Below are 15,198 nucleotides of genomic sequence, written 5' to 3' on the forward strand. Positions count from 1 at the left end.
GGGGTGAGCAGGACACGGCTCAGATTGCCCGACTCCTAGTCCTCTGCCCACCGCCTCCACCCTGGACAGAATTTTAAAAGTTACAAGGCACTCTGCCTTAAAATTCCTTTCCAGTTTAGACTCTAGGTTGTATGGAGCATTCATTAGGCTGCTACCACAATGCTTCCAAAGATTTATTTCTACGGGTTAGCTAAACAAACAGTTATCTGAAAGTACAAAGCCTTTCTCTCCGGGCCATCAGCAACCACTCTCCCAGATGCACACCGGGATTCTCAGCCTCAGCCCTCAGCACCTCCACCGTCAGCATGCTAAAGCGAGCGCCAGGCAGGCCCACACATCCCGCTCCCACTCTTCTCAGAGCCGAAAAGAACACAACGCTCTCACCATAAAAAGCCAGCCTTACCCATAACGTAGGGAGATACTCAGAGGAAGTGATCACGTTTCCACTTAAGTCAAACTGATTGATCTGCCGGAAAACTATGATGCTTACATCATCGATGTCGTTATTACCGACCTAGAAAGAGACCAGGAACAATGCTGGAGGCGAGGAAGCCGGGAGGGGAACTTCTACTCTAGCCGGTGACGTCCTAGGCGCTGTTTCACAGCAAACTTCACCTCTTCAATAGTCCAAGTCCAAGGGCACAAACTGACAGTAAGGAGGTGGGCTACGGCTGGCCCGCGACATGTTTACTTTGACTAGCACAGGATTTTTTTTTTCTAAGTTTCCATTATTTGCCAACAATTTAAAGAGAAATTTCATACACACAAAAAGCCAGATTTTCCAGGCTCTCTTGAAAACAGAGACAGATGTGTTTGCCTGGCAGCCATCAGCAGGAGCTGAGGCACAGCTGCCCCACGGGTGGGTGTGTGCCCTCCCGTTTGTCCCTTTTTCCATATCTGCCAACCCCTGGTCCCCACGACTGTCCGTGCCTGGCCTTTAGCCACCATGGCAGGGAAACACGCCAACTGTAAGATGTTGTCCTCATAGCCACTTCAAATGCCAAATGCCATAAAGACGTCAAGAAAATCCACTTCTCAGCCAGATGGTCCTAAATGGCCCGCTCTCTCCTGACCCCTCATAACCTTCATGCCTAATGCCACCTAATCAAGCCACCAAGAGGCAGCAACCTCCCCCCCCGCCACCATCCCACCCAAACCCTCAGTCTAGCATATCAGAGTCACTCTGTGGGAGAAAAGCTTCACTTCAAATGATTCCCAGCTCCTCCTCGTGACCTGGAGAGAGAACTGCCTCTTTAGGGATCAATTAGCTAAGTCATGATCTGGAATATCCAGAGACTCCACCAAGTGGAAAAAACAAGGTCATCTGGATATAAGAAAATCGGGTGCCCCTGCCACCAATTAAGCCCATGTTGTCTTTATTACCCTCCCTTGATCTGAAATGCCACTTAGACCTTGAGATCCTCAACGTGGAGAATAATGATCAGAGTTTGCCGGGGGGCGGTGAGGAGACAACAGCTCCAATTTCCCCTCCGGATTCATGACAGCGTTGCTGCTCATTAAACCCCGCAGGAGATGCTGCTTGTGAAGACAGCACCATTCTAAGAGGACCCTTAATTAGGACCCGGAGCTCCCCCCACATCAGAGGAAAGGCAGCCAGCCAGGGGAGCGCTCATACCATCATCCAGCCGCCGCAGTTTCATGGCTTACCGCGATTACCCGGTGGTGGGGGAGCGCCCGTTCGATGTGGTCGTTGCCTTCTGCCTTGAGCTGCACGTGGTACACACATCCCGGCTGCAAAGCAAACCCAGGGGTCAGGTCTCTAGGAAGGGGCTCGCCGCCCGGAACCTCACCCAAGCCTGCTCTGACCACCGGCCCTCACCACAACCACGCCGCCATCCCCACCCCACCCCCGGTCCCAGTCCGCGGCCCGTTAACCTTCTTAAGAGTCCCTTTTAGAAGCACCTGGTGAAGGAACATGTATCTGAACGTCTGCAGCTCCTTCAATTCCCAAGAAAAATTAGATTTGGCTTCCTACTTCAAAACTGCTAAGCACAATATGCTTATTCTGATAAAATCGTTCTTCCCTAGCTGTCTACACCCGCCCCTGCCTGCATATACTCGTGGAGTGACATCAGCGATGACATTCCCGAATAATTTCTGCCAAGTGAGATCTGAGAATTTTCTTCTTAAAAGTATCTGTTCTCTCAAAAACTTTTTATTCTATTGCTCAGTTTTACAGGCATACATAAAGTTCACCAAATGAATCATTACTCTAAGAAAGCTTTCAGAGCAACCAATTTCTTTTTTTTTTTTTTTTTTTTTTAAGTTTTTTTTTTTTTTTGTGACAGAGTAAGAANGACAGAGATAGAGACAGCCAGCGAGAGAGGGAACACAAGCAGGGGGAGTGGGAGAGGAAGAAGCAGGCTCCCAGAAGAGGAGCCTGATGTGGGACTCGATCCCGGAACGCTGGGATCACGCCCTGAGCTGAAGGCAGACGCTTAACGACTGCGCTACCCAGGCGCCCCTCAGAGCAACCAATTTCTGATCAATAGCACACTGACCCGCTCACACATTAGGATCTAAAGCATCAGGCCGAGTTCAGGGGTGTCTATATGCAGCTATCAGGGGACAACCCTAAGATGTGATTGTTTATTTTTAAACTAGCATGGATAAAAGGGTTCTGGTCTCCTAAAATAACGTGTGCTTTGATAGCTGTAGGGTGTGTTTTTTCCCTTTCAAGATTCTGTCCGTTTGGACATGTTGCTTGAGCTATTTTATAATGAGCACATGGCACCTTTACAAGACAATAAAGCTAATTATTTTTTTAAAAACTGAGAACAAATTTATGATCGCCAATAGACACATTCATTGACTTTACAGCTCAGTCAGGACTGGCAGTATCAGGTTCAGCTCAAAAGAGCTACTTGTACCCCAGAGAAGAAGGGACGAGAGTAGTCACTTGGGCAGAAAAGGGGCCGGCACTGCCTACTAGCTCCCGCAACTGGGCCACCGGGAGCCCGTCCGGGCAGCTGCTCCATCCCAACCAGCCCCCTCTTGCTCGGGGCCCGGCTGACGAACTCGGGGATTCACCCTCATCCTCTGGCAGTGGAATCTAGTGCCGCAGCTTCTCACCCAAGATCTCCTGACAACAGTGCGGGGAAAGGTGAAATGAATGAACGAATCCTGACTGAATGCCGCAGCTTCTCACCCAAGATCTCCTGACAACAGTGCGGGGAAAGGTGAAATGAATGAACGAATCCTGACTGGTTTCCTTAGAAAACCAATATGGGATCTCCAGCCTCGTGTCCTCTGGGAGACTGGCACTCGAATCCCAAACCCTGGCTGAGGAATGGCTAAGGATGTCCCCCCAGAACTGTGGACTGGCACACGAAGGCGTGGGCAGCCACCAGGGCGACTCTAAAAACCAGTGAGAGCACTAATAAACGAACACCTATTAGAAGGAGGAGGAGGAGGGTGTCTTCAGAGCACCAATTAAAATGGAAATCTACCGCGCCGGAGAAAGAAACAATATTCGGTTCAATTACATAAAATGTGTTAAGTCGGTGAGTTTAGCAGAACATGTCTGGGGCGCCTGGGTGGCACAGCGGTTAAGCGTCTGCCTTCAGCTCAGGGCGTGATCCCGGCATTATGGGATCGAGCCCNCCAGCAAGATGCTGGGCGAACCCAGAAAGCGATGAAGATTTTGGGTCCCCACAACCGTAAGAGTGAGGTAGGCCAAGAACACAGATAGAGTTCACCCGGGGGAAGGGAGGCTCTCCGAAGCCCGACCTCCACAGGCACCGCCCAGCAAGCTATAAACCAAAACCTGAGCTGGCAGTTTGGGTGAGGGCCGCCTCGGGGGAAGGTTCTGTTTGTCGACGTTGTCAACTACTCACTGTGGACAACTACTCACAAAGGACAAAACCCCTTGCCTGAACGTAAACAGCTAAGCGATGACGGAGGCGGGATTCACACCGGGGCAGACAGAGCAGAAGGGCGTTCGTGCAGCCAACAAAGGACCAGCTGCAAAGGCTGGGCCTGCACTGAACTCCTGAGGCCAAGCATTGGCTCCCACGACCGGATGACCCTCCCTGGCCCTGGCAGCAGTGGCATGAGGCCGTGGTGTCCCGGCTGTCTGGTCTCCGTGGAACCACTGCCACAGGAAGGGAGCAGGCCTGGAGGCAGCATGCTCCTCGGGGGCAGAGCCCCCCCACAGGCAGAGGACAGCAAGAAAGGAGCATGGCGGTAAGGCTTGTGCGGACTCCTAAGCACGGCAAGGTAACCGTCATGTTGACGACTCTTCTGAGAACATGCCAGACGGAGGGAATGGTGGGCAGAGCGGGGTGCGCAGAACGCACCCAGTTGGTGTGCATCCAACTGGACCATCAGAATTCCAGTCCTCCACACAGAGAAGACACCCCAAGTCCATCCTCCTCCTTCAGCTTGAACACCCCAAGCTTATCAGGCAACCTTCAACCTGCCTCCCAGGTACCCCAGTTTCTGACACTGAGATGCCCTGGACATGAGTATTTTTATTTTGGGGAAAGAACAGTTTTGCCCCAACGCATCTAAATACACTGGGAAACTGGCTTACATTTCAGCTCACGTGATCTGGGCAAGCGTTAGCCTGTTGCCTGTCTCTGTGGTCAGCTAGGAACATTCTGTGTGTGAATCTGAAAGCCCGGGAACCCAAGCCCAGATCCAAGGGGCCCAATCCAGCAGGTTCTATCCAACCCACACTCTCACAGTGACCACACACTACATGGGTAGTGTCCGCTGAATGAGCAAGTGAATGAATGCACAAATACAAACTGAGGAGGCACCAAGAACCCTAAACTGAATGTTGCAACTGAACAGCCAAAAGGACAAATGAGTTGGTTGTGGCCCACACAACAAAGCTGTGGGTTTGTGGGATTTTTTTCTTTTTAATTAGTTGACACCTAAAAGTCAGGAGTTCTCACATGGAAATCTGAACTTCTGACTTGTCTTTTAACAATTCAAATGATCTGGCAGTGCTGAGTCTGTCTTCCCACGTGGCTATAAAGAGCTAGAGCAGAGCGGTAGCTGCCCCAGAGTTCTCTGCACTCCTCACCACTCCCTAGTGTGCACCCAGCATCCTTCGGCGATTCACATGCCTCTTCTGGCCCCAAAGGCATCTGGTCTACGAGCCCTGGCCTACGCCAAAACCGCCCAATGCCAGGCAAAAGTTGCACCAGACCCACTGTTTTCCAACTTTATTTTGCCACAAAACCCCAACCCAATGTGCTCAATGAAAGGTAAGCTGTGCCATGTAAAACAGGGATTAGGAGGGTTCCAGAGCCCTAACCCTCCAGCCCCAAACCCCCTTTCTCAGTGTCAAAAGACCCACTAACAAAAAATGTCCAAAGTCTCACCAGCAATCCACGTAATCTGAACTTCCCCTCTTCATCTGTCACGGTGTCTTCTCCATAAATACTACAGTCGCTCTGTCCCACGGCCTCCACGGCTACACCCTGTTCTGGTTCTCCGTTCAGAGAAGAAACTGTACCGTAGCAACTAGAGTGACAAGAGAAGAAACAGAACACGATATCCCCATGGTTTCCTGACGCACACGAAGGATTTGCGGTCAAGTGTCCCGCGTGTATCAACAATTTACAGTACCAAACAGCCCAGGGGAGAACTGTACGCTGATGACCCAGGCACTCAGTCCCGGCCGTGTCACTTCCAAATCTGACCTTCCTGCCCGAAGGCTTGAGCCAGCCGAAAGACTGTCATCAATTTCTCTTCTTTTATGTTTGACGGGATGCTCCAGAAAATTACAATTAGAAAGGGCTAAGCCTTATTTTAATCCATTTTATCTTATTTTCATTACAATGTATTTTAAATAATAAGGCATCTAATGAAATGAAATCAGTTTCTCTCTCATGCCACATATTCATTTGAAAACAGCCCATTTTTCTACTTTCTGATCAATCAGTCTTCACCTCAAGTGCTTCCGTATACCTTTACAAATAATACGTGCGGTGGGTGAGTATGTAAATATACTTATAGCTCCATAACACTGACACAGCTACAATACGGTATATCGTGTAAGTATACCAGCATTTGTGCAGTCTCTGGAAGTGCTCTGAAACACTGGAAAATGTGAACAGCTGGGACACAAGGAATGGAGGAAAACATAACATTTTATCCTCTCTTCAACATTCTGAAGCCTTACTCGAGTGAGTTCATTTCCTCCTTCTTAAAATTTAATTCGATTTTCAAGCTCTTAAAAATAAAATTTTTAAGCAACTAAACGGGCTCTCTCAGGCCAATTTCAGAATAGGGACTTTGTGAAAGATCAGTAATTTGAAGAATCTGAAGAAAAAGGCAGCAGTTAAAACTCTCTGCACTTGCTATCTCATCCCCTCTGGCTTCCGAATGGGGGTGAGGCGGAGTTCCCAGGAAACAGAGGCTCGAGTGAGACTCCACAGTCCAGGCCCGGAGGCCCAGGGAGCAGGCGGGCTGCGCACCTGTAGGCCGTTCGGTAGCCGGTGACGGTGATCTTCAAGTTCTGCCCCTCCTGCACCTCGATCATTTGTGAGGATGGCTCGAACCGGAACTCCTTCATCATGGGTTTGAAGTAATACTGGCCAGGGCTCTGCCGAGAGACAAGCACAAACTGAGTCTCTACTGCCACATCTAGCTATGGCTGAACCGGGAGCGACTAAGGTCGTTGGGGACCGGAATGTGGCCACCAGAGCTCCAGGGCTTCCTGCACAGACAGACACGGTGACTCTAACTCCCCCGTAAACTAACTCCACCGACCACTCTAATAGCAGCTGGTGTTAGGTGCCCACAGTACCTCTGTGAAGCAGATGCCAATTTGAATTTTATAAAGAAACTGAGGCTCAGAGAGGTCAAGTAGCTCCCCTGAGAAGACACAGCAACTAAGCAGCGGAGAGAAGATCTGCAGCTGCACAGTGTCTGATCTTTCAGATACACCTCACCACCTGCAGGCGATGTCCCTGTAGCCGTCACTTTATTCCCAGGACTCACGGAATGGCCAAGTAACATACACTTCCTGAGCCCCGTCGGTCAGGGCCCTGGACGACATCTCGAAGGGGATGGTGCTAGCCTCCCCCCATGGGGACCGTGGTTTGAAGAAGAAACACAAGCTAACCACCAAATAAGCCTCGGCATTATCAACAACGGGATGCCGTGGTCTAGCAGAGGGATGCCTAGGAGGGGAGCCGCTGCGGCCAGGGTAATTAATTACATTGTCTTCGTGACAAGCCGGCGGCCAGAAAACAAGACGTGTTGGCGGAAGGGAACATGAATCAGCAACATTAAGTTCTAGTAAGAGCAATACTCTAATTACATTTGGTCCCCTAAGCAACATAAAACACTCCACGCTGGGGCTCTGTTCTCACGTTGTCAAGCGATACATTAAGTCACGCACACTGCGTCCCCACGCTCTCGGGCGGGGGGGGGAGGGGGCGGGTGGAGACCAGCAGGTGGTAAATTACAGGACACCTTACCAGGTTGGAGAATGTCAGAATGCCATTGTCCTGAGTCAAGAGGTTGGAACGAAACACGCCACCGCTGAGGGATAAGAGGACCCCGGGGAGGGGCTGGTCATCTTCGGCCTTTATCTGGGGGTGAGAAAGGAACAGCAGAGCAAGGTGGACTCCTATTACCCACTGAAAATAACATTTCAAAAGTCAAGAGGTAACTCTTCTGGGTTGTGTTTCTTTTATGTGATCCAATGGGGGAAGAAGGTTTAGTCTTTGTCCCCAGGGTTAACTCATGTTAAAAGTTTGGCGTGAGGCCTTCCAGAACTGCCTCTATGTCCACATGAGTGTATAAGCATCACGGCTAGTGTTGACCGATGGGCGAGTTAACAGCGGGGGAGGGGAGGGAGGGCAGGCGGATCAAGCATGGGGCCCCACCACATGGCCCTGCACCCCTAAAGCATCCTAAAGCAGGGGGCAACCGGCCGCAGCAGGTGGACGGCCACCTACTTTTACAACAGAAAAGAAGGGACCATCGAACCATCCTGGGCCATGTGTATCTCTGTGCACTTAGGGTTTCCCCTAATCCTAGGGGAACGGTTGGGACATCATGCACTCCAAATTCAAGACGACACCACACGGCATGCCAAAGTGACTGTGACCACTTACAGTTCTGTGATTCATCCACACGCGGGACCCTACACGCTCTCCAAAAAATGGACATTGTCTTAACCACTACGAATCTAACTTAAAACCCAGTGTTTCTACGGTAACTTCCTTTGCGTTCCTCAGTCACTGCTGAAATTGGACGTTTCTCCTATGTTCACCAGTCACTTCTACAACTCTGCGAACTGCCTTTTCCTATACTTTACTGTTCTTTTTTCTATGGGGTTGTCATTAGCTTATCAATTTTAGCAGTTCCTGATAATCTGGGGTATTACTTATGGTTTAAAGAGTTCTTATTGGTTGGAATGTCTTTTAATTTGCTTTAAAATGCATCCTGCACAAGAGAATTGGAAATTTGTATGTGATGTCATCTGTGTTTTTCCTTGAACCTCTATGTTGAAAATATTCACACTCAAGGACCTCGAGACTTGACTCTAGACACCACACACCATGCTTCTTCCCAAGAGGGACAAGGGAAGAGAAAATGACATCAAATACCTGTCTAGGAACATTCTGTCCTTTTACACAGAACACAGTTAAGGATGAAAGCTTCAAACACTTGCCAAAGTTATGCAAACAAGCTAAAGTCAATAAGTCTCCACATTACACTGGATGAAAGGAAGCCCCCAAAAAGAGTACATCCTGTACGATTCCATTTGTGTAAACTCTAGAAAATGCAATCTAATCCACAGTGACAGAAAGCAGATCAGATCAGCAGGGACGGGCACGAGGGAGGAAAGGGGTACAAGGATACTTAGTGGGGTGCCAGATTGTCGCTATTTTCATGGGTGTACCCATATGTTGAAACGATCAAATTATATGCTTTATGTGCAGTTTACTGTATGTCAATTATTATACCTCAATGAAACCGCTTTTTAAAAACACGTTACCTCAAAGCTTACGCCGGCCAAAGCATACGCCTTAAAGTCTCCGATGGTTCCTTCCACCGCGGTCAAAACGTAGCCTTCCTTCTGTGAGGACACGGTGTACTCCAGGTCGCTGTGCAGGGGCCCGACACTAGACAAAAGCAAGCAGACGCTGGAGAGGGCTGTGCGTCACACCTGCAGGAGGCCTCGCCGGCCCCGTGGAAGCCTGGGCTCCCCGCCAGGTCCCAAGCAAGTGCTTCTTCCTTGGGGCTTACCTGTAGGCACCTCTGTCATCAGTGAAGACTGTGATCAGGGGTGAGCTCGCCCCCTTTTCACTGATGACGATCTCGACTCCCTCCAACTCTGGGTGGATCTGGCCTTCCAGAAATAAGCCGGCTTTCCCATGGATCTCAATCAGCTTCCCCGGGCAGCTTTCTAAACAGGGAACAAACAGAACAGGACTTAGCTGCAGTGGAAGAGGGCATTCTGGTTGGGGGCTTCCCACTAAAGAGGGGCCTGAAATGGAGGTATCTGAAGCTAGTTCCAAATGAGGTTAATATATAACAGAAACTGCAATTATCAGGGGATGGTGGGGGGCCCACACCTCCCTCCATCCCTGAAAGGCCTTGCTCAACAGGTGGAAACATCAGGAAGCAAATCTACAAAAGGCTGATTTCTCGCTACCCCTCTCTCCGTTGTCATAAGGCCTTTCTGGCGGGTTAAGAGGCTATGCAGCTGGGCCCAAGGCGGAAGCTCACCCCAAAAGGGCTGCCCCATGGAGAGCCACTCTATTCAGTATGCCCCCCTTCCAAACACGGATCACGTACATGCCCAGGATCTAATGAACCCATACCGCTAGAGGAAACGGTCGAAAGCCCAATAACAAATATTCCACCAGCCATCACTCCTAATTGCCTGGTCCCAAGAAGACCCTCCCTCACCCCTACCAACAAGTATCAGCACCACGAAGAGTTCAGACATATGACGGCTAATGCCCACATATCAACAAGTGATGGCTTTGCTTTTTCACTTGCCTTTTGGTGGCAAATTAAAAATGCAGGGAAAAAAGTTGGTGGTCCTTCTCCAAAGAGATGGCCCAAATTCTAATGACCAGCTACTTCTATCGACTGAGACCTTCCATTTACTCACTCACTCGCCAAGCAGTCACAGCTCTGTGCTGAAGGGGATTTAGGGAGCTGTCTTACAAAGACAGTTACATGATATCAACGACACGGAATACGTTTTTAAATGCAGGTAAAGGAACGGATGCAGAGACGTGTCGCGGGCTCACGGAGTTGACATTTACCTCCGCTGACGGTGGCTTCCATGGACGGGGGGTAGAAGAGCAGCTCTTTAGACGAGGGTGTGACAGTGATTTTCTCTCCAGACCTAAAACGTTGAAGACACTTGCATGCGGCTGGCTCCGCCCTCCATTAGGAAGGCCGTCAGGATGGAGGGCAGCATAGAGCGCTTACCGTGCCCAGTAGGAGAAGTCATAAGAGAAGGGACCCTGTAGCTCCTCTACCATCTCCTGGACGGGGGGCTTGCTCCTCCCTTCCCCCGCATCTTCCTTGCCGTTTTTCTCCCGCTCCTGCCTGCGGCTCTCAATCTCGGCCAGCTGCTGCTCCCTCCGCAGTTCCTGCACAGATTTCAGGGGGCCTAGGACCAAGGCGGGTTCACTGTCAATGGAAGATCTGGAAGAAAGGAAGGAGCAGCCCAGAGCACGTGGTCACTTATCCCTGTAGTCGGTGGCAATCTGACGTTTCAACAAGGAGTCATCAGTAAGGGAAAAACCAAACCCCTTATAACAGCACCACGGGGGCACACCCTGCTTCTGGTCTGAACACACCAATAGTTTTTTAAAAAATAAAAACTGAACTTCTTTGTGATGGTAGCAGGATCTAGTAGATCTCGGCTGGGATGAACTATTTTATGACTTGAAGAACACATCCGATTTCCCGTGGGACGTGGAGGTCTTTGCATACCACCATATTTTTTCATTCAACCTTAACTGAGAACACACTCTGCTAGAGAACCGGTAAGCTGGACAGATGACATTCCCTAACCATGTGGAATCCATATTCCAGTGGGAAGAGGCAGACGATAGACTGAAAATGTCAAGGAAGTACAACGGAGAAAAATAAAGCAGTGTGGAAGGAAAGAGTGCTGGGAATGTGGGGGTGCTGTTCTTTATTGGGCTCCCTGAGTGAGGAGTATGGTGAGCAAGGAAACAGCAAGGTCAAAGCCCTTGAAGCCTGAGAGGGAGCTCCCCTGGGGAGACAGCAAGGAGACTGAGGTGGCCTGGAGAGAGGGACCCAGGGAAGAATCGGATGGGTCACGGGGGAGCAGGTGTTAGACTAGGGCTTCACAAGCCTCGGCATGGACCCTGGATTTCACTCAGAGTAGGATGGAGAGCCACTGGAGTTGCAGGCAAAGGCATGACATGATGTCTTCTTCCAAAGGCTGAACTCTGTCTTCCACTTGGAAAACACACTGTCATGAAGCAAGAACCCAAACAGGGAAGCCAGGTAGGATGGCTGTGGTAAAGATCCAGGCAAGAGACAGTGGCTCAGACCAGAGTACAGAGGTAAAGCGCTGAGAAGGGACAAGATGGCGGGCATATTTCAATTGTAAAGCCAAGGATCTGTGCACGGACTGGTTGGGTACAGGATGCAGGAGAAAGGACCATCTAGAAAGATGATAAAGAGTGGGTCTGTGGAGGGCAACAACCAGGAGACCAGTATGGGACCCGGGGAGCACAAGATCCCCAGGAGGGATCCAGGCAGCCATGTCTAGCTGGAACACGCATTTCATACAAGCCCCAGCACAAGCAAACAAAACCAAATCCCCTCTGAGCTTACAAGAATGAACTCAAAAAAGACTGAAAATAAGGGAACACAGGGTCACGACTATAATTTCTAGTAAGAATATGAATTTCAAGTCCCACCAGTAATTGCTCCTTTCCAAGCAGAAGAATAGTTAGTGAAAGCCATTGTTCCAGCGCCAGGCACAGTTCTGGGCCCGCAAGAAACATTCCCAAGTCCATCTTCTAGACACCTGGCTTCCTGGGGAAGGGGGCACCCCTTCAACCCATTCTCCTCAGTCAGAAGCCAAGAGCTGTCCCCAACACTCATCCCGCCTGACCCCACTGGTCGGTGTGTTGCCACATCCTGTCAATTCCATCTGCTCCACAACCTCCCAGCCGCCCACTGCTCCCCAGCCCACTACCATCTGTCTGGCTGAACCCCAGCAGCTCCTACCTGGACTCCTGCCTCAAGGGACGTCCACTTGTGGGCTGCTTCTACCTGTTCACTCAGCAGCCAGGGGCAGCTTTCTGAAGCAAAAAGTCATCCCTCTACTTAAAACACGCCATACTGTCCACGCACAAAGCAAAGACCCTTACCATGGGCTGGCCCTACCAGCCTGCCTCCCCTGCGGGCCCCCCCAATCCTCAGGGGGCCCAATACAAAGCCCTCACCGCAGATGCAACCTCACAGTTCTGTGTGCAACACCGTGACGACTATCTGTGTCCCCTGTGAGACTCTAAGTCCCATGAACACAGGGGCTGGCCCTGAACAGCGAAGATTCTCCAGACATTTTCGGCACGGATGGGGGAGTGGAAAAGGCGGTGGACAGAGAGACGGAGATAGGTGAAAAGGTCGCTTCAAGTAAGGAGGGGGAAAATTTACTCAAGGTTTCCATTCTCTCTCACAAAGATGGTCATGTGGCCAAAATTCTTTCATTTCTCGAGAAAAACAGGGTGTCAGAGGCACCTCACCACACTGTAAAAATTCCTCTCAAAGGGAACATTCGCGTGAAGCTAACCCTCGGTGAGGGACTGCCTTTCATACACTTTCTCCCTCACGACCCTGCGTCTATCAGGTGCCATCTCTCCTTGCCCAGCCTTCAAGAAAAGGTCTCAAGGAAAATAGGCAATTTTTCTGAATTTGCTAAAACACTTGAAATACAGTGAACAGGCAGAGAATTTTTTCCCCCCTTAGCCAAGACAGGAAGTGTAAAGGGTTCAAACAGAAATTTAAGGCACTAAAACGAGCTGTCAAAAGGCTCTCCCTCAATCCTCAGTTAATTCCAAAATCATAAAAGGAGAGGACCAAGGCCGTGGTGAATTTACGGCTATGTCCTGTAAGAGGGAAGGCCATTTGTATACACACCTAGAGATAAGAAATCAAAAATAATTTCCCAAGTGTCTGTTAGAGAAGTCCCTAGGCCTCGTCCACCACCCTCCTGCGCTCAGACCACCGTGGAGCACGAGTCTTACTTGATTGTCACAGTGACATCCATCATTTTGTCAGTGGTGATAGTTCCAAGGACATGGTGGCGAATGGCTGTCAACGTCAAGATACTGGGTGACGACCTATAAATCAAGCGGAAAGAAAACACCAGCAACATCACCTAGTTGATCTCAAAGGATCACAGACACACCCTTCACGGGCAACTGTTCTGACCCTGAAATATACTACATGAAATTGCTCTAAGTTTGGGGTGAGGTAATCCCTGACACACCTATCAGTGTTTTAAAGCATAAACTATTTTTGCTCTAAAACTTGACACCTCCAATTCCCGGTGAAACCCTCCAGGGTTTGTAAACAATGTAAAAATGGGAGGCTGGAGTTTGAGAAACTCCCATCAATGAGGGCTGGAAGATTTAACCAAGATGGTATTTATGCCACTTGAAAACCTCAGCCTTCCATCCTGGGTTTACAGAACTCTGGGGAAAGAGATCGCAGCTCCATGTCCTCAATAATTTATCCAAATGTCGGGGCGCCTGGGTAGCTCAGCCAGTTAAGCGCCCAGCTCTTGATTTTGGCTCAGGTCATGATCTCAGGGTCGTGAGACTGAGCCCTGTATCGAGCTCCGCGCTGGGCAAGGAGTCTGCTTAGGATTCTTTCTCTCCCTCTGTCCTTCCCCACCCTCTGCTCACGCTCTTTTTCTAAATAACAATAATTATATTATTATATCATATATTATAAATATTATATTAATATATATATTTCAGATATATATGTATATCTGAAAATCCCTACATGGAAATTCTTTTTAATACCTAACTTTACCTCTTCCAGAAAAAAACATCCTTTTGTTTTTCAGAAATAACCGAAGAAGAGCTGTGTGCCCACTCTACTCCAGGGGAGGCTCACCCACACCACGGGGCAGTGAACACCCAGCTTACGTGTCATAGGTGTAGAACGCTTGCTCAAAGCGGTGGCAGGAGCGAGGGGTCACCTTGTACACACCTGCAGCCAGGAAATCAAAAGTCATCTTCAGAGGAGGGTGTCTATCACACTGAGCCCTCCCAGCACCGAGAACCCACAGGCAGCGCCTCTCACTCGAACACACGACACGCAGCAGATGCGCAATTATGGGATCCGAGATGCTTTTCCACTGCCGGAAGCAGCTTCTTCTCAACAACCCAGTCCATTCCATGGCCCCTCACAAGCTCAGGATTTCATTTTCCGTAACTGAACAACTCACACTAGCTTCGTCTGCACAGACCAAGCTAACGGGGATGTGCACACGAAGGAACAGGAAGTACATTTCGACCACAAATGAGACCGAGAATTTTCCACTTAACAGATTCAGTTAAAGATCCGAAAGATAACCACAGCCTGACTTCCTTCCTAGAAACATTCCTAAAACAGAGCACGGAGCAGAGGAAGGCCCAAGAATTTATGGGAACAATCGCAGAGGACACTTTCACGCCACGAGTCTACGTAGGGTAACAGCTCTGACTAGGAGCGTATGTCGTTTGCCGGAGGAATACAGCATCGGGAAGGAGCGAAGCCTAACGATTTAGTCCCCCAAACGGTCACTAACCCACCTTTTGGCCATGTTTCCTACAGAAACCTGAAATGAGTTCCAACTACCTCTGCTGTTTTCATCACACCAAGGAAGCCCCCGTGCAACTCCTACCAGGGAAGACTTGGGTTTCTCCATTCACTTTGCTCTTTCATCCTACAAATGTTGCCAGAGCACCAGCACCCACTACAGGCCAGGTATCGTACTGAGGACGGCTACACAGCGGCAAAGAGCATGTACTCTACCTCGGGAACCAAGAGAAGTCACTGAATTATTCACCAGGAAAATGCAAAATAAAACCACTGTGAGCGGCCACTTTACGCCCACCGGGATGGCTAAAATCAAAAAGACCGTAAAGGATGTTGTGAGGATGTGGGAAAACAGGAACCCTTGTGTGCTGCTGGTGGAAACATCAA

The 15,198-nt window shown here is 49.7% G+C and overlaps 1 protein-coding gene across 1 annotated transcript in view; it reads right to left on the reverse strand.

Moving 5' to 3' along the window:
* The window catches only part of LOC100464689 (nodal modulator 1), a 65,936-nt gene that overhangs the window by 10,901 nt on the left and 39,837 nt on the right, over positions 1 to 15,198 (reverse strand). Inside the window, exons 18-27 of the mRNA XM_034670321.1 lie at positions 13,245 to 13,340; positions 10,441 to 10,659; positions 10,272 to 10,354; positions 9,241 to 9,400; positions 8,990 to 9,116; positions 7,461 to 7,574; positions 6,453 to 6,580; positions 5,355 to 5,496; positions 1,669 to 1,752; positions 404 to 514 (exon numbers count right to left, since the gene is read on the reverse strand). Coding sequence (XP_034526212.1) covers positions 404 to 514; positions 1,669 to 1,752; positions 5,355 to 5,496; positions 6,453 to 6,580; positions 7,461 to 7,574; positions 8,990 to 9,116; positions 9,241 to 9,400; positions 10,272 to 10,354; positions 10,441 to 10,659; positions 13,245 to 13,340 — 1,264 coding nt within the window. The remainder of the gene's footprint in view (positions 1 to 403; positions 515 to 1,668; positions 1,753 to 5,354; positions 5,497 to 6,452; positions 6,581 to 7,460; positions 7,575 to 8,989; positions 9,117 to 9,240; positions 9,401 to 10,271; positions 10,355 to 10,440; positions 10,660 to 13,244; positions 13,341 to 15,198) is intronic.

The sequence above is a fragment of the Ailuropoda melanoleuca genome, chromosome 10 (genome assembly GCF_002007445.2).
Source record: "Ailuropoda melanoleuca isolate Jingjing chromosome 10, ASM200744v2, whole genome shotgun sequence".
NCBI classification, from domain to species: domain Eukaryota; kingdom Metazoa; phylum Chordata; class Mammalia; order Carnivora; family Ursidae; genus Ailuropoda; species Ailuropoda melanoleuca.